General features: G+C 44.9%; 2 protein-coding genes across 3 annotated transcripts in view; one reads left to right on the top strand and one right to left on the bottom strand.

The window, feature by feature from the left end:
- Positions 1–7,039: 7,039 nt before the first annotated feature.
- Positions 7,040–9,232, top strand: SNRNP35 (small nuclear ribonucleoprotein U11/U12 subunit 35; the record flags this gene model as incomplete). The annotated part of the gene is made up of 1 exon (XM_083476508.1): positions 7,040–9,232. The coding sequence occupies one exon, from the start codon at positions 7,040–7,042 to the stop codon at positions 7,781–7,783; it is 744 nt and encodes a 247-aa protein (XP_083332634.1). The 3' UTR covers positions 7,784–9,232.
- Positions 8,771–24,180, bottom strand: part of RILPL1 (Rab interacting lysosomal protein like 1) — a 35,930-nt gene continuing 20,520 nt past the window's right edge. The window contains exons 5-8 of one of the 2 annotated variants that reach the window (XM_083476464.1): positions 23,902–24,077; positions 22,603–22,695; positions 17,986–18,073; positions 8,771–15,204 (exon numbers count right to left, since the gene is read on the bottom strand). In XM_083476464.1, coding sequence (XP_083332590.1) covers positions 15,199–15,204; positions 17,986–18,073; positions 22,603–22,695; positions 23,902–24,077 — 363 coding nt within the window. In that variant the 3' untranslated portion in view covers positions 8,771–15,198. The remainder of the gene's footprint in view (positions 15,205–17,985; positions 18,074–22,602; positions 22,696–23,901; positions 24,078–24,180) is intronic. The other variant, XM_083476463.1, reaches the window with a different exon arrangement.

Here is a 24,180-nt window from a genome sequence, read left to right as displayed (position 1 = left end):
AACTTTTTCTATTAGTTCCCAATATTTCGGCCAACCGGTCTCCATATTGGGTTTTTTCCACGCCTTAGCCTCCACTGGTGATAACCACCTCGGAGTCTTACTTTCAAGTAAGTCTTTGTATTTCAGCCAGACCATAAAAATTGCTTTCCTGACAATATGGTTTTTGAACATTCCATGTGTTTTTGCCTTGCCGTACCACAGATAAGCATGCCATCCTAACGAATTGTTAAAACCTTCCAGGTCTAGGACATCTGCATTCTCTAATAAAATCCAATCTTTCAACCAGCAGAAGGCTGCCGCCTCGTAGTATAACCTTAAGTCTGGCAGGGCAAACCCCCCTCTTTCTTTTGCATCAGTTAGTATTTTAAACTTTATTCGGGGCTTTTTGCCCTGCCAGACAAACTTTGAGATATCCCTCTGCCACTTTCCAAAACATTCCACTCTGTCCACGACCTGCAAGGTTTGAAATAGAAACAACATTTTTGGCAAAACATTCATCTTAACAGCAGCAATTCGGCCCAGCAAGGAAAGCTTCAGTCTCGACCATGTTTCCAAATCTTTCTTAACTTCTGACCAACATTTCTCATAGTTGTCCTTAAACAAGTTCAAATTTTTAGGCGTCAAGTTTACCCCCAGGTATTTCACCTTCTTAACCACAACTAACTCTGTTTCCTTCTGAAACCCCTCTATTTCTAAAGGCGTCAAGTTTTTCCCCAAAACTTTAGTCTTTTGTTTGTTCAACTTAAATCCTGCCACCCGGCCAAATTCTTGTATCAGCTCCAGAACTCTTTTTGTACTAGATTCTGGCTCCTGTAATGTTATTACTAAGTCATCTGCAAATGCTTTCAGTTTATATTGTTTCACTCCGACCGTGATCCCCTGTATTTGCCGGTCCCTCCTAATTATGTTCAGCAAAACCTCCAGGACTGATATAAATAATAGGGGGGATAGGGGGCACCCCTGACGTGTTCCTTTTTCGGTAGCTCAAGCCATTTGCACGCAACAAAATATGTATTTTATCAAAGTAATTGTTGATCCCTTATTTTGGCTGCTGATCCCTTATTTTCGAGGCTGCTGGTCCATTATTTTCATATCTGTAAGTTGACAGCTATGGTTCTTAACCTGAGGTACCACTTTAGCTTAATGGGGCCTCCCGCTGCCACTCTGCCGCCACCGCACAATTTCTGTTCTCATCCTGAAGCAAAGTTCTTAACCCGAGGTACTATTTCTGTGTTAGAGGAGTCTGTAACCTGAAGCGTCTGTAACCCGAGGTACCACTGTACTTTCTTACTGACTGGATTCAAAATGTTTTTTGCTGATTTCTGCTTTTTTTTTTTTTTTTTTTTTGAGAGGCCATGAAGGGAGATGGCAAGGCAGGCCAAATCAGTCACCTGAGACGCTTGATCCATATTATCCAATAAAAAGAACTATTTGACACCCTAGAGACCTTTGGGCTCAGTAAAACAAGGTTTTGTAATGTGTTGGGCTTAGAAAAACCTGCTTCTTTATTATTATTTAGCAAAATGTATATACTGAGATATATATATATATATATATATATATATATATATATATATATGGGTTTTGGTGTCTTCGGGTGTCTTCCCGTGTAAGAGTTGGGGTGTCTAGGCGACGTTTCGACGAGGTCTCACTCGTCATCCTCAGGCTGGTGCTTTCGGCTTCTTGTTACTGGAACAGAGCAGGATCTCAGTGTTTGAGTTCCTATAAATACTGTTGAGGGGGTGTGGTGTATAGCCTCCAACGTTCTGGGCAGAGAGGAAGTTCCCAGGTTAGTGTGCCTTTTCTTCTTTTGTTCCTTAATTACTTGAGGGATATCTTGAGTGATTTCTTGAGTGATATTCTGAGTACCACTTAGGTGGGTCATTAAGTGTGGATTAGTTGCTAAAGCTTTCGTGTCTTGACCTCTTGAGCTTGTGAAGAGTTTTTCTGAGAAGATGGCTGTACTGCACTTAGTTGTGCTCTGGCTTGGCTTCGTGTATAGGGGCGAGCTGTGGTTTTGTGCCCTGTGCCAGCCAGATCTGTGTAGGGATTGCAGGGGGGTGCAGCATCCGGAGGTGCCACTATGGTTTGGCTACTGGATGGTGTCTGTAATTTATCTGTGGAGAGGGTCTGGGTTTGGGTCTGGTGTGGTTGATTGGTGATGGCGTTCTGTGTGCCTCTGGTTCTGGTGTCGGTTTTTGTGGGGAGGGCTAATTTCCAGATGTCTGGCAGGCGGGACGTGTCGTCACGCTTGTTCATGTTGTGAGGGTGTTTCTCTATCTCGATGGCTTCCATGATTATTCTCTTGTGGTGATGTTCCATGTTAAAGAGCAATTTGGAATCTGCAAAATTAATTTCGTGTCCTGTTTCTTTCATGTGTTGGAAAAGAGAGGAAGTTTTTTCTTCTTTTTTGACGGCATTCTTGTGTTCTGCGATACGTGCATTTATTCGTCTGTTTGTTTGTCCAATGTACGTGGCTGGGCAGACTTTGCAGGGTATTTCATAGACCCCTTGGTTTTCCAACTGGATTTTATCTTTGGGGTTTCTGAGGATATTGGCTATTTTTTGGTTGGTGCAAAAGGCTGTTTTGATATTGTGTTTATGGAGGATTTTGCTAATTTTATCTGTAGTGCCCTTGATATAAGGAAGGAGGGCCATGCCATTGTTTTCTTCTGTGTCTTGGTTTTTGGGGGGTGTTTCTTTTTGGATTAGCTTCGTAACTCTGTTTTGCTGGTATCCATTGGCGATTAACACATTTGAGAGATTCTGTAACTCAGTTGTCAAGTGGTCTTTGTCAGCCAGGCGTTTGGTTCTGGAGATGAGAGTCTTGGCTACGGAGTTTATTTGTGCAGGGTGGTGGTGTGATTGTGCATGTAAGTAGCGGTTGGTGTGTGTTTTTTTCCGGTAGATAGTGTGTCCTAGGGAGCCATCAGGTTTTTTGTAGATTAGGACGTCAAGGAAGGGAAGTTGGTTGTTGGCTTCTATTTCCATAGTGAATTGTATTTTGGGGTGTAGGCTGTTGAGATGTGTGAGGAAGCTATCTAGTTTTTCTTTCCCGTGTGGCCAAATTACAAAGGTGTCGTCAACATATCTGAGCCAAAGTTTGGGTTTGTGTTCTGACTTGTCTAAAGCATTGGTTTCAAAGTGTTCCATGTACAAATTTGCGATGACCGGTGAGAGGGGTGATCCCATAGGTGCTCCTTCTATCTGTTTGTATCTTTGTCCATTGTGGATGAAGTACGTGTTGGTTAGGCAGTGGTTGGTCAGGTCCAGGATGTATTCGGGGGGATTGTATTTGTTTTGAATGGCTGTCAAGGCTTCATTAATGGGCACTTGTGTGAAGAGAGATACAACATGTTGTATCTCTCTTCACACAAGTGCCCATTAATGAAGCCTTGACAGCCATTCAAAACAAATACAATCCCCCCGAATACATCCTGGACCTGACCAACCACTGCCTAACCAACACGTACTTCATCCACAATGGACAAAGATACAAACAGATAGAAGGAGCACCTATGGGATCACCCCTCTCACCGGTCATCGCAAATTTGTACATGGAACACTTTGAAACCAATGCTTTAGACAAGTCAGAACACAAACCCAAACTTTGGCTCAGATATGTTGACGACACCTTTGTAATTTGGCCACACGGGAAAGAAAAACTAGATAGCTTCCTCACACATCTCAACAGCCTACACCCCAAAATACAATTCACTATGGAAATAGAAGCCAACAACCAACTTCCCTTCCTTGACGTCCTAATCTACAAAAAACCTGATGGCTCCCTAGGACACACTATCTACCGGAAAAAAACACACACCAACCGCTACTTACATGCACAATCACACCACCACCCTGCACAAATAAACTCCGTAGCCAAGACTCTCATCTCCAGAACCAAACGCCTGGCTGACAAAGACCACTTGACAACTGAGTTACAGAATCTCTCAAATGTGTTAATCGCCAATGGATACCAGCAAAACAGAGTTACGAAGCTAATCCAAAAAGAAACACCCCCCAAAAACCAAGACACAGAAGAAAACAATGGCATGGCCCTCCTTCCTTATATCAAGGGCACTACAGATAAAATTAGCAAAATCCTCCATAAACACAATATCAAAACAGCCTTTTGCACCAACCAAAAAATAGCCAATATCCTCAGAAACCCCAAAGATAAAATCCAGTTGGAAAACCAAGGGGTCTATGAAATACCCTGCAAAGTCTGCCCAGCCACGTACATTGGACAAACAAACAGACGAATAAATGCACGTATCGCAGAACACAAGAATGCCGTCAAAAAAGAAGAAAAAACTTCCTCTCTTTTCCAACACATGAAAGAAACAGGACACGAAATTAATTTTGCAGATTCCAAATTGCTCTTTAACATGGAACATCACCACAAGAGAATAATCATGGAAGCCATCGAGATAGAGAAACACCCTCACAACATGAACAAGCGTGACGACACGTCCCGCCTGCCAGACATCTGGAAATTAGCCCTCCCCACAAAAACCGACACCAGAACCAGAGGCACACAGAACGCCATCACCAATCAACCACACCAGACCCAAACCCAGACCCTCTCCACAGATAAATTACAGACACCATCCAGTAGCCAAACCATAGTGGCACCTCCGGATGCTGCACCCCCCTGCAATCCCTACACAGATCTGGCTGGCACAGGGCACAAAACCACAGCTCGCCCCTATACACGAAGCCAAGCCAGAGCACAACTAAGTGCAGTACAGCCATCTTCTCAGAAAAACTCTTCACAAGCTCAAGAGGTCAAGACACGAAAGCTTTAGCAACTAATCCACACTTAATGACCCACCTAAGTGGTACTCAGAATATCACTCAAGAAATCACTCAAGATATCCCTCAAGTAATTAAGGAACAAAAGAAGAAAAGGCACACTAACCTGGGAACTTCCTCTCTGCCCAGAACGTTGGAGGCTATACACCACACCCCCTCAACAGTATTTATAGGAACTCAAACACTGAGATCCTGCTCTGTTCCAGTAACAAGAAGCCGAAAGCACCAGCCTGAGGATGACGAGTGAGACCTCGTCGAAACGTCGCCTAGACACCCCAACTCTTACACGGGAAGACACCCGAAGACACCAAAACCTGCATTCCTGTACCCGTGAAAATCTACGAAAGCATATATATATATATATATATATATATATATATATGAAATGGTATAAAATTGCTGTGAACTGCCCTGAGTTCTTCGGATGAAGGGCAGTACACAAATTAAATAAATAAATAAATAAATAAATATTAAATTAAATTAAATTAAATTAAAATAGATTTTAAAATCAGCTGGGTTTTAAAACACACACACACGTATATAATAAAATTACATTTCTAATTAGCAGGCGCTGGAAATAGTACAATGAAGACGCCTGCCTAATAATAATAATAATAATAAAATAATAATAATAATACATAACTCTCAAGGCATAAGAGGAGAGTGCTGAGATAATCGAGCATTATTTAAATCAGGTGTAACGCGCGGCTTCTGCCGCCAGGGGGCCCCCGCGGATACCGCGGCAGGCCAAACGTGTTTCCGGTTCCTGCCCCGCAGATTCGCGCCGGGCTCCTGGGGAAGTTCTTTTGGCGAGTCCGGGCCGCGGAGCGGATTCTGCCTTTGAAAATTAACCAACCAGCCGACAAGTATTAAGATCCATCGCTCTTCTTGCCAGGTCCACGGAATCTAGTGGTGGCGAATGAGCCGCTGCCAATGAGAAGCCGCCTTGCGAACTGCCTTGTTTCCTCCGGCAGGTGAGGAGGATTTCCCCCCTTGGGAAAAAGGAATAATTGGGCGGGGGGCGGCGCTGGCTGCTGGCTGTGCAGGCCCTTCTGGGGGGGGGGGGCGGTTGAGCTGCCGGTGAAGAGGAGGAGATCCTGGGCTGCTAGCGGATCAGAGAGAAGCAGCTTGCTTTGCTTGTGCAAGTTTTCCTTTTCTTTTTTAAAAAATATTTTTTATTAACAAACCAATCAAATCGCATTAATTCCACATTATATCAATACATACTAAATTCCAAATATTTCCAAATATTTAACCGATTTAAAAAAAAAAAAAGAATTGTTGGGGGTACCCATGCTTCGAGCTCAGAAAGTTTTCCATTAGGAGACTATTCCTGCACTGGATGCGCAGCTTGCATTTAAAACGCATGACTCTCCCACCAAAGAATCCTGAGAACTGGTTTGTCAAAGGTGCTGAGAGTTGTAGCTCTGTGAAGGGGTAAACTACTGTTCCCAGTTACCTTTTTGGGGGGGGGGGGAGCCGTGTGCTTTTGCTGTGCAGTGCACATACAACCCAAGTCCATTGGTCTCTACATCTGGGCTCCGACCCGCATCAGTTCTCCAGGATCTGAGGCAGAGGTCCGCCCCATCGCCTGCTGCTCAGTCTCCTATGGGAGTTTTCACAGGGGGTTGTTTGCTGCTGTGGCAGTGAAAGGTCCTTTGATTCCTTTCTGCTGAGCAGTGCTGAATCTTCTGCAAGGAGGGGAGAGGGAGATGGGACGGATGAGAGCCCAGTGTGGTGGAGTGGTCAGAGGGTCATACTAGGACCCAAGAGAGACGAGGGTTCAAAGCTGCCCAGAATGGCTGGGAAAATCCACTCAGATGGGTGGGGTATTATTACTACTACTACTATTATTATTATTACTCTCCTCGCTGGGTGACCTTGGACCAGTCACTGCCTCTCAGCCTTTTGGAGAAAAAGGTGAGATTTAAAAACTGCAATAAATAAATACATACATGAAATTAAGAATGGGAAGAGAAGGATGGTTGTGGAGGAGGGCAATAAGTCAGATCTCTCACCTCCCCGAATTAAATTTTTGAAAATGGAATGAGGAATGTGACAGTAATACAAATATAGTCCTGTAGCAAACCAACACCGACTTTTTTTACATTACAGGTAAGAGGTGTGCTAAATATCATAAATAGATTTTTTTTAAAAGAAGAGGCACAAACGGAAACAGGAAACCCTGAAATCTGGAATGCACTAAAGGCTCCCCCTGCAGACAATGAACGAGTGGACGCCCATTGCAAAAGAGTATGATCCCCTCAAAGCTGGGAGCATTGATGGTACAGATGAAGAGCCCCACGACCGGGCTGTTTGGAGGGCCATGACGGCACGGTATGTCCCCAACCGAGGCGTTTCAGGGGACCCTCACCTGACGCTGTTTGTTGCCAGACTCAACTTGCAAACCACAGAAGAGAAGTTAAGGGAAGTCTTTTCTCGGTACGGAGACATCCGGAAGATCCGCTTGGTTCGAGACCTAGTCACTGGCTTCTCCAAGGGCTACGCGTTCGTTGAGTTCAAAGAGGAGCGTGCCCTTGTGAAAGCTTACCGAGATGCCAACAAGCTGGTTATTGACCAGCGTGAGGTATTTGTGGACTTTGAGTTGGAGAGGACTCTCAAAGGGTGGATCCCTCGGAGGCTCGGGGGCGGCTTTGGTGGCAAGAAGGAGTCGGGGCAGTTGCGGTTTGGTGGCAGGGACAGGCCCTTCCGGAAGCCCATAAATTTGCCTGCCATGAAAAGTGAGTTTTACGGGGAAGGACAGGCGGAAAAAAGAGAGAGAGGTTGGTCCAGGGACTGGAAAACGAGGAACAGAGACCAGAGGCGCTCCGAACGGGAGTGGTCGCGAGGATGGGCAGAGAGAGATGGAGCGCGTCACTCCAGAGAGGAACGGAGCAGAGGCAGAGAGAGGAGAGATCGAAGTCGGGACCGCAGCTCAAAGAAGCAAAGAGATGAAGACAGGCACTGATGGGCCGCTCCCTTCCAGTGCTACGCAGCCACAGAACACCAGTGGATTATGGGAAATTGTGGGCCCATCTTCAAAAGCAAACCGAGACAAAGCCTGGATAACTGGCTCGTAAGCTGCAAAATAGTGGGGTGTTTTCATCATCACGCTCCACTGCACACTTAATGGGTTATCCTGTATGGTGTTGCAGGTTTTGATGAAATTGTTTAGTCGTCTTGCTCACTCTTCTACACCACCCTGTCCAAGCTTTTTGGTGCATATGACCAGTGATGCACAACATACGTGGAATTCTAACAACAGAGCAGAGAAAGGAAAGCTCAATTTGACTAAGGGGAATGTAATAATTCACAGGGCAGGGGGAAAGGGGGGTCTGCAGTGTAAAGGCAGGGAGGGTGGGTGAGGAGAGGGATTTTAGAGAAGTAAGAAAAGGGGCCAGATAGAAGATTGCTAAACAAAAGGAGATAAAGAGCAGGCCAGAGGTGCTTAACTTGTGTCCTTTGGGATGCTGCTGGACTGCAGTTCCCATCATCCCCAGATAGCTTGGCCAACGGTTAGGGCTAATGGAAGTTGTAGTGCAGCAACACCTGGTGAACCGCCGGTTCCCCACTCCTGAGATAGGCAGTGGGTTGAGGAGCATGTGGTTCAGTGGGATGAGAGAAGGAGACACTAAGGAGAAAGAAGGGTAGGCCGGGAGGGCTCTCCTGTAGGCCTTTGAGGTGGGAATGAAATAGAGCAGCAAGATTGTGGACTGGGATAGGGAACCTGGGACACTCCAGATGTTGCTGGACTACAGCTCCCATCATTCCTGACCACTGGCCGTGCTAGCTGGGGCTGATGGGAGTTGGAGTCCAATGGTGTCAGGAGAGGCACCAGGTTCCAGCAGACTGGGCCTAGGAGGTAGGACTGGATTTCTTGTATCAGTTTGGATTAAGGAGCCAAACCTTTGGCTGATGTCCGTGGCTTATAGAAGATGCAAAAACAGACAACCTCTTGTTAATCCAGAAATAGTTTATTTAGAATATTAAAAAGATCTAGTGTTAACATAGCCCTATACCCACCCATTCCCTCCAAACATGCTGTTTATTGCCTTTTTTTACCTTACAGTACCCGGAATCTTTATTAAAGATACACATTCACTCCTTTTGCATATCACACAGTTGTGTGCTAAGCCTTATCAGACAATTGCATTAAGGGAATGCTCAAGTCTGTGACACTTAGCGAGATGTTAGCGCCTTGCTAGGAACTGAAAGCACATTGGCAACCCCTGTAATATGGGATTGATACGGCATGGAGACTTGTGACTTGTTTTGATGGTGGTTCTTCTGGGGTTTTTAATTTGCCCTGCACACCTTTGAAATGCGCCCTTGGGAGCATGGTTGGGTTTGAATCCAGCCTTTGGGTTAAAAGTGTTTCCCAAGCCCTCCTGTAGTGTAATAAATTATGCAAAACAAGCATCTTTGCAGTGTTTATTCAGGTTGTTGCATCTGTGTGAATGTGATAAAGAGCAAAAATAAAAACAAACCCCCTTTTAAAATTATAGGACTATGGGGAAACTCAATTTCAGCAACACTTAAGCATGTAAAATATTAACAAGGATTTCCATTATTGCATTCATACTGTAGTCCAAAGTGGCTGGTGTCCATTAGGACAGGTGGGCTGTAATGCAGGAGGCCAACAGGAGGTGGAGCCAGAGCCAATGAAAGGGTGGAACTAACCATAGTTTTGTCTCCATTCTCCCTGCTAAGTCAGCGCCATCTCCCTGGACTGGTTTTAAGAAGGCAGGCAGCAGGCAGCTGCTGAGGGCAGACTGAGATTGGTGGGGCAAAGCCCCATTTGCCCTAACAGACAAGCCTCCACTGTACACACAATGATGACCTCACGGACAGAAGGCAGCTGCTGAAGTTGCTGCACAGGTCAAGTTCTTGGGATACACTGGACTGCCTGTTCACAGAGCCATGGAAAATGGACAAGCTGCATATTTGGGGCAGCTCTCTCCACTTCTTCACAAGCAGTCGGAGAACAAGAAATAGCAAACAGAGTTTTAAAAAAGAGCTACATGCCAAAAAGCTTTTAAATACAATCCAAAACCTAATCTGTATTAGGAGCGACAAAAAATGCTTTCCAGTTTTCAAAAATACTTCTAATTTAAGAAGAACTGGGGAGGGAAGAAAAATCAAAGAATTGTAAGAGTTCCTAGGGACCACAAAAGTCATCTAGTCCATCCCCCTGCAGTGCAGGAATCTTTTGCCCAACATGGGTCTTGAACCCACAACCCTGAGATTAAGAGTCTCATGCTCTACTGGCTGGCATGATGTTAAAGTCCTGAAATCCACAGCTTGTGGCAGCCGGGAGGAATTGTACACTCGACTTGAAAACTGCAGGCTTGTAGGGCAGCCTTGTAAATAAATAAATTCACAAAATTTACTAACCCACACATAATTTTTTTAGGTTCCTAAAGGGCTGACCACTCCTCTGTATCAAGCTTGGAAACACAGGCTAGCATCTTGGCAAGCTCTTAGGAAATACACAGGTTTGTGGGGTGGGGTTTATTCTGTTATGGCTACCATAGAAACCCAATGGGCTAGTGGTGGAGGAACCATGATCTGTCCTTGACTTCCTCCAGCCCACTAACTTGCTCGCAATGTCTTGTGTCATATGGCTACAAAGCAAGTTGGTAAATAATACAGGGTTGCTCCCAGGCTTTAGCATTGTGTAGTATTTTATCTCTTCCTCTGCCCTGCTTTGTTTAGCATCTAGCTCATGGAAGAACTGGGGAACTCAAAAGCAGGCTCATAACATGACGTTTTCGCAGGTTCTGATAAAACAAGCCTGGGGATCCTGTGGCGTTCCTGAGACTCGGTCTACAACTTTCATTATCCCTGGTCACTGGCCGTGCTAGAAGGGACTGGTGAGAACTAAGAGCCATCTGTTCCCCATCCATGCAATAAAGGGATTCTGCCTATTGGAGTAGTATTTTTAGTAGATCAGCACAACTACCCACAGTGTTTAGCTATAACAATGTTAAGTGACGGCAACCAGACGCGATGAAGCAATGGTTGTCAGTGGTCAGTTTTTGCCAGACTTCTCCACCTTTTGCAGCTGCACAAGAAACAAATTTAGGAGGCAAAGACCCTGCCCTGATCATTGCTTCTGAATTTTGGAAGAACTTTAGCTGCATGGCCTGACATGAAGTCACTGAACATTTAGCTGCAAAACTGCTGTCAAGCAGCCCAGTTCTTAGCTTGCCTGCAGCCTGGACCTAAGCCTATTTACTCAAGCAACGTTCCAAAGAGGTTAAATGGGATTTGCATCCTGTGCATGTAGGATTTTAGTTTAACTGAGAAGCAAGTCCCTTTGAGAATCCAAGGGGAACTGCCTTTGCTTAAAGGTATTTGGGATCAGTTGGGTTTGCTTACATTAGAGAAATCTCAGTCATCCCCTAAACCCATTTTTAAAATTCAGTATTAAAAGCTGCCATATGCCAAGTCATACCACTGCTCCATCTATCCCCAAACAGGCTACTGGGAATGGCATAAGCTCTGTGAGCTGAAGACTCTCCCAGCCTTGAGTTCTTTTACAGTAGAGAACCCAGTTCTTTTAAGGGGCACTTTAGTACAGTGGTACCTTGCATACGTCTTCGTTTGCATAACGTTTTGGATTGCAAACATGTCAAACCCGGAAGTGCATGTCCTGGTTTGCAACCTTTTTTTGGGATTACAACCCATTTTGGATTACAAACAAATTATTTTTGGAGGGCCCATTGGCGAAAGTGTGCCTATGGTTACAACCTGTTTTGGTTTACAAACGGACCTCTGGAACGGATTATGGTTGTAAACCAAGGTACCACTGTAATTCCAAAATATACATTAGAACAAAGCAATACATTTATTATACCAACCAAAATGTGGACAAAATAACTGCTCACAAGCTTCTGAGTTCCCGAGAACTCTGCATCAGGCTAGATGCAACTGGAGGATTCAAAAGCTTTGCACGCTATTTTGTGACACAGCTAAGAATAGACCCACTGAAACTAAAGCACACAACTAATTTAAATGGGCCTACTCTTGAGTTTAATTCAGTTGAATACCACCCATTTTGGTTGGTTTAATGGAGGTATTGCCTTAATTCAGCCTTCACTGACCTGGTGCAGATGTTGTTCAACTGCAACTCCCATCTGAAGGAATCTGTAGCCCAACAGAATCTGCAGGGCATCAGGTCAGCGCAGGCTGCCCTGTGTGCTGAAATCACTGGAACGAGTGTCCCTCCTTAAGTTTACGAACGCTTGCCTTAAACAGGTTTATTCCCAACAGGAAAAGATTTGTTTTGGCCACATAAATGGCTTCTTTAAGGATCAGGTGGGTCCAGGCAGCCGCCAGGCAACACCAGGCCCTGTTCCAAGAAGAGGGTCTTTCACATGAGATAGGAACTCTTCCAGTTGGAAAAACACTAAGTAAAAACCCTTACAGCTGAATCGCAGGGCTGTTAGTGACAGTGGCAGCTCTAGAGATACTTGGAGTGTCCACACCACATAAAAACAGTGGCCAAGGAGTCTTGCCAATACTACCAGCCTCCCTTTATATATAGATAGAGTACTGTGATCATCAGAGGCCACCAGAAAGAAATCTTGGTTTGCTTTTTCCGCAACCAAATTAAGACAGGAATTATCAGAGTTAAAGTGATTTTTAGCTCAAAGGTCATCCGGCTAAGTTCTGTTGAGGGAAGGCCCATTGACATTCATGGACCCAAGTTAGTCAGGTTCATTATTTTCAGTGGTCTACTCTGCATATGATCAACACCAGATACAACCCTATGCTAGTTTGTTTCCATGTTCTGGAATGGCAAGCTTTTTTAAAAAAGTATTTTATACACTGGCCCTGCTGTTTAGAGAAGATTCACTATGCTATTAGTATTCTACATATGCTATTAGCCCAATGCTGAGAACCATAAATGTAATTGTTATCTATATAGCATTGATGTTTAACTCAGAAAAATGCTTGAAAATTTTTGATAACCTTTACAACAGTCCGCAATGGATTTGTGGTCCAGAATTTTTTATCCCTGTATTGTAGATGTGAGGCTGAGGGACTAGCAGCTTGGTTAAGGCCACTAAGTAGGTTCATTGTGAAGGGGAGATCTGAACAGGGAACCATCCAGGGCAAAGTCTTAGCTAATATATTGTGTGGAGGAGAAGGGTCTTCGCACAAACCCCTGCTTTATCTCCAATGAATACGTGAGGGGGAAGCAGAAAGCTGGCAGTTAGCTACTACACCAAAATGGGACAGTTGACCAACACTGAACAATGACCAATCAAGTGCCCACTGAGTTTGGGGTGGGGGGAGCCCTACACACACATGACATCATTCCATTTCATACCAAACACAGGTGATGAGCGACAGCATGAATGGAGCCAAAATGAGATTGCTGAGAAACAAGAGGGCGGTAACAATACAATCTGGGAAACCCAGAGGTTTGCAAAAGTACAAGAAAACATCCTCCCTCTCTTTTTTTTGAAAAGCTCCTGCCTGCCTATTAAATAAATCCCAGTGAAGATGGAGCAGGCTTACCAGCCTCGGAATGTTGAATGCCAGTTGGAAAAGTAATATGGAAAATGGTAGGATGAGGAGGGACTTTCTTGGAGGAAATGGCTGGCTGGAACCTTGATCAGGAACACTCCTGCTGGGAGTGGGGGATACACGGCAACATTTTGTCGCCAGTTTCATTTGTTCTCACTATAATGCCAAATGGGTGGTTGCCAGGGTTGGGGGCACGGCCATTGGCCACATCAGCATCCATGGGACCCCATAGGTATGAGCTGACTCCTTCATCGCACACTTATTTTAAGCATGGGGTAGGCAGGAGATTGCATGGAGGCTCCTTACATCAACTTTGAAAATATATTTCCTGACCTTGCCAAATGGCACAAAAAGCCTTGGAGGTAGGCAAGTATGTGTGTTACCCACATAGGTGAAAAAACTCGGACACAAGCATAGTGCGGCAGTTTGACGGCCTGTCGTCACATCGATAGATCATGAACCATGTAGCAAAGCCACCTCAGGCACAGCCTACTGTGAGCAGGGTCCCCAGCGCTGATCACTCAAGGGGCACATTTAAAGCCATATTATACCCCTTTAAACAGTCATGGCAATAACTACTCTAGGGTGCTGCAAGGTGTTACAAGAGAGTTGTTATGAGATGTCTATTCCTGACACGGAGCTACAATTCCCAGAATGGTTTAGCAATAAATCTTCCTTCTCAGGAAGTCTGAAAATTATAGCTCTGTGAAGAGGTCAGGGGTCTCCTAGCAGCTCTCAGCACTCGTAGCCAATTAGTTCCCAGAATTCTTGAGGGGGACACTAAACATTTAGTGTGCAGCGGGCTCCATATAGGCAAAACTTGTTTCAAAACCGACTTTTGTTCCCAAAGCTATTGAAGAGACAACACCTGTGTTTTTTGTAGAAGAAACTGCCCTCGCAGTGACAGAGGGGGAAGAGGTTAGGATACAAGGAGGAATTTTTAAAAGGGTTAGCATAAATTTCAGATGTTTAGTTTCCATTAATACATCAGAAAATTCATAGCAAAAATGCAAGGCACCATCACCTTGTACACCATGCTTTAGGCACTATAAATAACAAACCAAAAATAATAATACATAGTCCTGATCCATTTGGAAGGCGATCCAATTCCAGTACGTTGCATTAGTCATTTTCCACCATGGATTCATTCCTGCAAAAGGAAGGTCCTGCTTCAGCTGCAAACAGGACTTGCATTTGAGCATGACAGCTATGACTCGACGCCACTTCTCTGGAACAATCATTAGAGGAAGATGACGGCTGAATGATCATGACGAAGTTCCCATCCCCAATAAACTGGGCAAGGGGCGTCTTCAGACGTTAGCAGGACCTTGAATGCAACTCTTCAGCAACAACATAGATCTCTTTTTTTTGGTTTAAAGTGAACTTTTGTTAAGTGAAGTGAATGCAAGCTTTCAAAAACAACCCACAGGCTTGTTAAATTAGCACACAGCAACGACCCTGCAGGGTGGCTAGAGCGGAGTATGCAAAGCCATTGCTTCTACAGAGGCCCTAGGAGCTTGCTTTCGGAGTGTAGTCACCAAGTAAACATCAAGGGATTCTGTGTGGAAAAAGAAACCCCTCATTCCAACTGGGTAAGGGGCTTGGAATGGGGAGGAGAGCCGTATCCAGGTGCCACAATCCACTAGACAAGTTCCCTCATCTTTTCTTGTGCTGTTACCATTGCAACCGCAATCCCTGGGCTCCCGTCACAGGTGCTGGAGGGCTTCCAGGCCTTGTTCGGTGTATGCATCGTCTTTGTTAGAGTTGGCCCACTCGCCAAAGGAACTCTGAAAGGGGGCATTTCTCTGCATCGCTGGCATCCGTTTCTTATCACGGGAAAAGAAACTAAACCTTCCAAGAGAAGTGGGGTGTGGAGAAGAGGAGAGAGAAAGGGGGGGGGACACCACACAGGTTAAGGCGTTGAAACTTGGAGGAAGGATTTGAAAACATCAGCTAAGTGATGCAACAAACATGGCCAAGCAATGCAAGAAACCAGGCCAAATTCTAACAGGGGAGAGAAATCTTTTGTTTTGGGGGAGACAGGTTTAGAAACAGCCTCTCAATTGGGACAAGAACCACATAAGTACCATTAGTGGAAAAGTGTAAGCCTTCTGTAGGTATTTCTCCATGCCATCATAATATGCTGGATTCCAAGTCACAGGGGGCAGTTTATGGGCACAGAGCAGGTGCCCCCAGGCCCCGGGTCCAAGGTATTTTGCCACCTGAGGCAAAGGCCAATATGGCACCTGTCTCCCCTGTATAAAAGCTGACCAGATTGGCAGCTGAATCTTCCTTTGACAATGGCAGTGGACCAGTCTTCCACTGCACCCGAGGGCAGGATAGCTGGGTGGGGGCCCCACAGGGCAGGCCGTATGACACATCCAGCGCTGTCCACTCCTCACCCCACACATTCTGTATCTGAGGCGGCCGCCTCACTCTGCCTCATGGGCCAGGCCTCTTCCTCAAATGCTCTCCCCACAAACACAAGGACAGCTGAGAGGGGGCAGTGGGGGCAGGACCCACAGGCACACTCCCACCCCCTGCAGGCCATGGGATTATGGGCACATAGAGCAGGCTATCTGGAGAGGGCTTGTGATTTTGTACCAATTACCTCAAGTGACATTGCTTTCTGTTTTTACACCAAGTGAAGGAAATTAAAAAAGTGAACAACTAGGGAGAACAATATTTCAATGTTCTAATTATTATTACCTTAGTCTGTGTGAAGGGAAAGGGATTTCTGTGCATTTTTTGAATTAGCTATTATAAACACTCAATGAAACTGTAACTTGCCCCCTTCCATCCACTCCAGCCAAATTCTGCCCACTTAGAAATGAGGGGACTTTCCAACAGGCCAGATTTTGAACAGGTTTTTGTGACAAGCACAGATCTAATTCCAGCCAACTGAAAGCTGTTGGCAATCATCCTTCCATCAAAGAGACTTATGTTAAAATTTTATTTGATTCAGTCTTGGGCAGGCTATTTCTCTGTCAGTTTCAGGTTCCAATTAGTAACATGGATTGTGGGGATAAATTCAGAGACTAAGCAGAGGGTCTCCCAATATACACAGTTCCCGTTATTTGTGTGCCTATGTGCGAATCTAGCCCAAATCCCCTCATTTCCAAAAACAGTTTATTATACAGACTGGGAAGAAGTTGGGGTAGCTATTTGCCAGGTGCAAGTCCAAAACCCAGACTTTTATGAGCACAAATTCACCAGTCAGACAGAATTTGGGCAGTGTACACTTCACAGTTAGTAGCATTTCAGCACAATCCTATGACATCTACTCAGAACCAAGACCCTTCAGTTCAATGGGGCTTGGGTCTCAGGTACATGAATTTAGGATTATAACCTGAATTACACTATGATCTTCTATTGGGACAGCACAGTCCAACAGAAGCAGAAGAAGCCAACCATCTTCTTTGAGACGGCCACAATTAAAATATACATTGAATTTAGAAGCGGGATAGAGGGGGACAGCCCAGGTGTCCTGGTAGCCCAAACACCTACAAAGTTGATGCTGGCACCTCCAAACTTGAGATGGGTCTCCAGCCATGACATACAAAGGTGAGCACCTGTGTTTGGGCATCCATGTTAACAAATATATCCTTTACTCCAATTTGGGATGGTCTGTGGGCATCACAACCAGGTCGCAAACCTAGGTTGCCAACTTGACAATGCTTGTTCACTGCTGTTTCGAGGTTTGATACCCATTTGAGTCTCATTACAAGCTGAGATGTAAGATGACAGGCTATGCTATCCTAACATTTGGGACTTTGTCAGTTAAATCAATATTGCAAATCATATTTCACCTGTTGTGATTAAATTTAAAAATAAAAACAAAAATTGCTGTGATCTGTCAGTAGGCAGGTTTCAAAAGCAAGATTAAACAACATTAGTGATTAATATGCTCCTATCTAATAGGTCAACAATAGGTTCTTGTTTGTCTGAACACCCGCTCCATCACTGGCAAAGTACATGTCATGGATGCCTAAACACATCCTAGCTGCTGAATGGGAATGGCTCACTATCAGAATGTTGACAAAGTGACAATTCTACAATGGCAGCACAATGTCAGTTGAACGAAGTAGGCTTATAAGTTGTAGCCAGACAAGCAAGGGAATTTCAGGTAGAGAACTGGGGGCTGGGGGCCAAAGGGCCAGCAAGATGGTAAGAAGGACCGGAGTGTCATATATAATTTTTCAACCAACTGTCCACATATTTGCTTGAAAAACTCTCAGTTAAAATTCCTTGTCTATTAAGCCAATTATTAAACCAGGGATGGGTAACCTGTGACTCGCTTAGTATTGCTGGACTACAACTCCCATCATTCCTGGCCATTGGGCATTCTGGCTAGGGCTGGTGGGAGTTAAGAGTCCAGCAACACTGGTGAGGCCAGAGGTCCCCCTTCTTGCATTAGAAGAAAGTGCAAAGGGGCACAGACTGCTTGGTAAATAAGCGGTTACATCATGCAGCAGAGGAGCATTCTGATTGGCCATCTTCAAAAAAAAGTTTTATGATCCCACAGTCAGCCAAGGAGAATACAGCCAAGGTTAAGGTGAGGAACAGCCACACATCATGCACAAATAGGAGGACAAAAACTCCACAGTAACCAATTAAAAAGAGAGTTCCTACAAGGGACATAAGTCTTCTTATTGGCTGCAATGTGGGATCATCAGGGATCAATCCGGCAGCTACCATAGGCATTATAGCTGTAAACATCCTGGTTGGGAAAGCACAGACACAAAAGAGAAGAGAGGCTTAAGTAAGAAATTAAAAGGTATTCAAGTACACACAAGCACAGGAGAGGGGGGGGAGTAAATAAAGGAAGCCAGAGGAAACGACAGACATGGGTGCTGACTTACACAAAGGACAATGTTTTTACAAGGTGGGGAAGGGTCTGTATTGCCCTAGAGAGCCTCTGATCTCAAGGAGAGTCCTTCTGAATCAAACCAATTGAGAGTCAGTTGTGGGGGAGTGAGAAATGTCCGTATTATCATCTGAGGAATGTTAGAGAGTATGAACATAGGATCCAACTCCTAGGGGCTGAGGTCCCTTCAGCCCACCCAACAAAACACTGGAAGGGTCCAGCCCCTCCCTCCAAGTTGATGGGCACTGCCATTCAAATGGTGTGCATGACCGTGTGATGTGATTATGTGGGGCAGGGCTTACCTGCACCTCCATTATTTTATTCGAGTTGGCACCCCTGCCCATGAATGTTAAAGTAGTGCAAGAGGGCTTGATGTGTTTACTGTGGATGTGACCTTAGAGCTTAAGACACAAACAGGGAAAGACTAACTCCACCATGTCCTGTTTGTGAGTTCCCAAAGGCATTTGAGGGCTCTTGCACTAGCGGATGGGTAAGTTTTGTACAAAAGAGGAATCCGCTGTACTAGCAGAAACTCATTGCGCAGTCTATTATGCCTGGGGCTGCCATATGTCCAGATTTCCTGGGGGGCGGGATATCCAAAATGTGGAGTTTTGTCCTGGATCTTAGGCAAGTCAATCAAAAAAATTGCAGCTCAACTAAAAAAGTTGCTTATCTATTCTTAGGCAACCGTGTCTCACAGGCACAAAACATTTCACCAGTGTAGTGTAGCCCCTGGAGTGTCGGGGTGAGAGAGTTCAAATGCCCACTTGGCCCTGAAGCTCCCTGGGTGACCTGGGGACAGTCTCTGCCTCTCACAGGATTGTATCAGGGATTAAATAAGGAGGGGGAGAACTGTATATGTCACCTTGAGCTCCTTCGAGGGGGAAAAGGTGGCATGTAAGTGCAATAAATAATGAAGTATACCACTGGCTTTAACTCCGTGCTGCATTGCACACAACCCGTACATTCATAGCAAATTCATTTGCTGAGCACCTGTCTTTATGTAGCCAAAGTGGCACCATCCATGCACAAGGAAATGCCAACAGGTTTGGGGGAACCCAAAGGTTTGTAGAAGTACAAACCAACATCTGTGGGAGAATAAAACTTCAGGGGGGCACAGAAAAAGCCCCATGAGGACTGAGCATGTTCTCTATGCATGGATGGTGGCTGATTGCTGGAGTGGAATGAATGGGACATCAAGTTAGGACCTGGAAGGGGAGCAATATCCCGCTGCAACCGTTGGCTGCAGATGCCACTTGTTGCTGTTGATTAAGGACACAGCTGAGATCACCAGAGCACTTTTTTGCTTCTGACCTAAACACAGCTCCGAGACATTCCCAACAGAGCTGCTTCTGGGAGATGCTATTATTAGAATCAAAAACAACACACAGAGCTGTTATTATTCTGAACGGGTTTTCTACAGTTACACAGCTTGGCTGGCTGGGTTGCATCAAGCCTCCCCCCACGTCATTAAACACACACACACACACACACACACACACACAGAGAGAGAGAGAGAGAGAGAGAGAGAGAGGCTTTTGTCTGTCTTCTTTTTAAAGCCAGAACTGTTCATCATGTCAGCAACAAACAAGTGACACAACCTTTGAAACAAAGGGCCCTTTTTGCTCATTGTACAAAACGAGGTAGATCTGGCTTCTTAAAACAACAACAACCATATAAACAAAAATCCCTGCTCAAAGATTTACAATTTAAAAATTTCCTAATTGGTTTTTGCCTCCATTAATTTTTTTTTGTCCATGACAGCGACACAGTCACCATCCTGTGCTAGCATCTCACACAGCTTGGGGAGCGGAGAGGGACGTCCCTCCCCAAAACACCTCTTTGCCAGTGCTCTCCACTGCTGAACCTCTGATACTAATTGAAGAAAAGGTACTTTTCACCTACAAATGAGTAATGAATCACAAACTGGAAATTAAGCACACTTTTTTTGGAAAGTTTAATGCTAGGAGAATCAATTGGACTTTGGAGGAAATACGGTTTAGGATGCTAATGTGGAAAAAAGGGGGTTCTTTTTTGGCACATCTAAACATTTGGGACAAAGCTCTCTCTCATATAGAGATTCAAAATGCAGTTTGCCACTTTGGACCCACCCACCACCCACCCACGTTGCTTCTTAATCCCCTCTCCATAGTCTCAAGAGGAGGAAAAAAACAGAAGAAAACAGAACTTCAAGGGAATTTATGCTGAGGACATAGTGAAGCACCACATGCTTACTGCAGTTTGGTGCTTGCCATTTTCTAAGGTAGCAGCACCAGGGTTTTCCAGGAAGCCCACCCCCTGGTCCAGAGGTTTCCAAGAGAGCTTGGCAGGCATCTAACTGTATGCACTGCCCGGCACTCACTCTTTTTGCACTACAGTACCAACAGATTTGGTGCCAGTGCATCCTGGCATTGTCTTCTACTGGCACACGGAACAGCACGGCAGGAATGAGGAAGCCGGAGCCCCCCAGGGGCTGCTGGACGGCCATTATCCCTGACTGTTTATCCATGTTGGCAGGTGGAAAGTTGGAATCAAACCCTATTCTGGAGGGCTACAGCTTCCCCCCCTTGCAGTAGGGCAGGGGTTGCCAGCCTGGTGCCTGCCATGAGCTTCACTGGCACACCAAGGCAAGGGCCCTGGACTCTGGGCTTTCTTTCTTTTTAAGTACATCTCTAGACCTCCTAGAAAGAAAGGTATGAAGAAGTCACCCTTCCGAGTAATTTCTGTGAAATGAAGAAGGCTGCCAGTGTTTTTAGCCAATGAGGGAAGTTGGAACTGTGACGGAAAAGTGCACTGTTTGGACATGAGGAAATAAGAATCCCTGAGGTCCTAAAGAGCTGCAGCCCCCCCTTTAATGCACTTTCATTGTTTCTCTATAATCTTGCAAGCAGAAATCCAACAGGTCATACCTTTTATGAAAATACAATTACAGGGAAAGCTCCACCATGTTTGCTCTCTCTCTAATTTCATGTTACTGCCCTGCCATCACAAGGCAACCATTTTGTGACTGGCGCCCCAGCACTCTCTCAAAATTCAAAATGTGCCCCCACCCTGGTCCAAGAATGGTGGCGGACCCTCGTTGTAGGTGATGACGCACACATTAAGAAAATGTGGGCTGCTCATTATTTACATAGCACTATTGGTGCAGCACATAGCGCTTTTTGGAGTCCAAGAGGAGAGGTCTCTTGCCTTAAGGAGTTTATAGTCTAAATTTCAATGCAGGGGAAACAAAAAAAGGAAGCAGGTAGAAGGGGAGTCAAGAGGTAAGCAGGGGGCAATATGCAGTTGTTTCAAGTACACGTTTAGGCTTGGTTACAGACTTTGCTGCAGAAGGGTCATTATTAATTATTATTATCTGTAATTCATTATTTGCTTCTAAACCACAGTCTCAAGGCATTTTACACATAAAATAATTTAAAATGGTTAAAAACACTAACAATGAATACATTTAAAACAAAATTAAACCCCTCACAAGTGTTTAGGGCCACCTAAATGTGGCGATTGGGCAGGTGGGCAAATTACATGCTTGCTTGCTCCACCCACCACACATTAAAAAACAAATTCCTGCATATTAAAAAGTAGCTCGCCAGTGAGAAAAAGCTGTAGTTGGGTCTCATGGGGAAAGATTCAGAGAAAGCTTCACGCTAGGAATAGCCAAGGTAGCAATTTGTTACTACTGACCCCAGGGGGAAATGTTTTGCTATGAGTTTGGTATGGGGGAGGAAGTAGGCAGAATGCGAGATCCTTCTCACCCCTGGCCCCACCAAGCAAAAGCCAGACTGGCTTCCTGTGTTGAGGTGATCGCCTGGGTGATGGGCCATTAAGAGAATAAAGGAAAGGGGGCTCAGTGTGACAAGACAAGTGGGTGGGGCTACTCCCTCAACACAGAGATACTTGGAAGGACAAAGCCTAAGTTTAGAGCTGAAAGGGACAGTGCTGTGACCTGGAAGAAGCAAGCTGGAGAGTCAGAACACAGTTTGAGAGCAATTTTGGTTTATTCTTGAATCTATTGCACTTATGGAGGAAGCAAGACCCTTATATATCTGTAAATAAACCATACATCAGACAGGGCACCACAGTCTCTGTTGTGTCTCATTCCCAAAGGAAACACGAACCCTGAATAAGCACCTGAAAGCCCTGGAATCTCGCAGAACTCAGAGGTTGGGGAGGCAGGCAACAGTATTTAAACTGTGTCAAAATGAATCAAACAGATAAACAAAAAGAGGTGCTTTGTGGCATTATGGAGATTATTCAAAGGACACTGAGCACCATTTTTTCTTAGAGCATTTTTAAAAGCCCAGGGACCCCAAGAAGCATAGGAAAGCAAGTTTCTTCCCCCCATGCTTGGTTTAAAGCAGCCTTGGGAAGAGGAGGGTACTTACAGTCGTTTGATTCCAGATTCCTGCTGAGTGGATGGTTTTGAATGAATAATGGTTGTGGGTTGGGGAGACCTCATTTCTTCATCAGCCTCATCACTTTTAAAAAAAAGAACAGGAAAAGATATGAAATGTATACGTTAGATACCAAATACTCTCCTTACACCTAGGAAAAATTAGTCACTCACTCTACACACAGAAAGGAGAGAGAAAGCATACCTCTGTCAGTGCATATAATTGTGTATATAAATAAAGGGGCCTCCGTCCTCTTGTCCAGCTGCCTGCTCATTGCCAGGTGCCACAACCGTATCCATGACAGACAGATGCCCAGTCTCTGCTTGGATACCTCCGGCACAGGTGGAGAAAAAGTGTGAGGAAAAGGGGCCCCATGCAGTGTAGAGAAGGGGTTCCCAAATTGTGGGAATGGTGGATGGGTCCAATATAAGCTTTATTTCAAAACATATGGAGGGTACCACATTTTCAGAGGCTGCACCAGAGAGCCACTCCCAGTCAGAGTAGACCAGAACTTTCTAAACTGTTTCGCAACATGTTAGTGTGTCAGATGCAGTGTATAGGTGCGTCATGTGAATGCTCTTATAAGGGGTTAGTTTAGCTAGTAAAACTGAATTACTGTGTCTCAAAACGATGCATGTCTGAAAAGAGTGTCACCAACACGAAATGTTTGGAAAGCTCTTGAGTAGACTCATCTGGGCTAAAGAAACAAACAGCCTGACCTGGTATAATGTAGGTTTACTGATTAATGCCTGAACATTTTTCCTTATCTTCATAAGAAAAAGGAGCAGAGGGAAGAAGAAGAAGAAGAAGAAGAAGAAGAAGAAGAAGAAGAAGAAGAAGAAGAAGAAGAAGAAGAAGAAATTGGAGGAAATAGCTTGAAATATTCTTGGCCCTTTTGACTAGTGGTGCATTTAAAAGTGTACCTAGTGGCCTCTGAAGAATGTGAAACTTGTGGTTCTCTAGATGTGGTTGGACCCCAACTCCTATCAGCTCCAGACAGCATGGCTAATGGTCAGGGACAAAGGGAGTTGCAGTCCTGAAACATGTGGAGAGCTGTAGGTTACCCCCAAGTGGCCTCACCCAAGAGAGCTCCCCATTCTGGCTCCAGTCCATTTCCAACTAATGTGGGCTTGCAACTGAACTTCAGTGCTAACACACACACAAACACAGAGGAACTGAGCAGACGACTGCAGCCTCAACAGGACTGATCCCACTGAAAAGCAAACCGGCTTCAGTCCAACTGCTTCCACATAGAATCAGACTAGAAAGGAGCTGAAAGCAACAGCGCACCTCTTATAATACAGAAGCTCCTCTTGCAGCAGAAAAACTTTAGATTTCAGTTCATTTCTCTCATGCAAAACATCTCGCAGCTCTTGCAAAGTAAACCTTGGACGGTTGGGATCCCTCAAATCCATGGCTATCTTCTCAGATTCTGAGATGTATTCATCATTGTTTGGTTCTTCGGCCTGGGAGGAACAAACAAAAAATCCTACATTGATACATGGCTTGGGTCTTACTTTCAAGTCGCTTCGACTGCATCGTATTTTTTCCATAAGTAACCTAGGGCAA

Source organism: Podarcis liolepis (assembly GCF_965112155.1).
Source record: "Podarcis liolepis genome assembly, chromosome: 15".
Classification (NCBI taxonomy): domain Eukaryota; kingdom Metazoa; phylum Chordata; class Lepidosauria; order Squamata; family Lacertidae; genus Podarcis; species Podarcis liolepis.
Note: the sequence above shows the minus strand (reverse complement) of the source record. Positions and strands in the feature narration are given on the sequence as shown.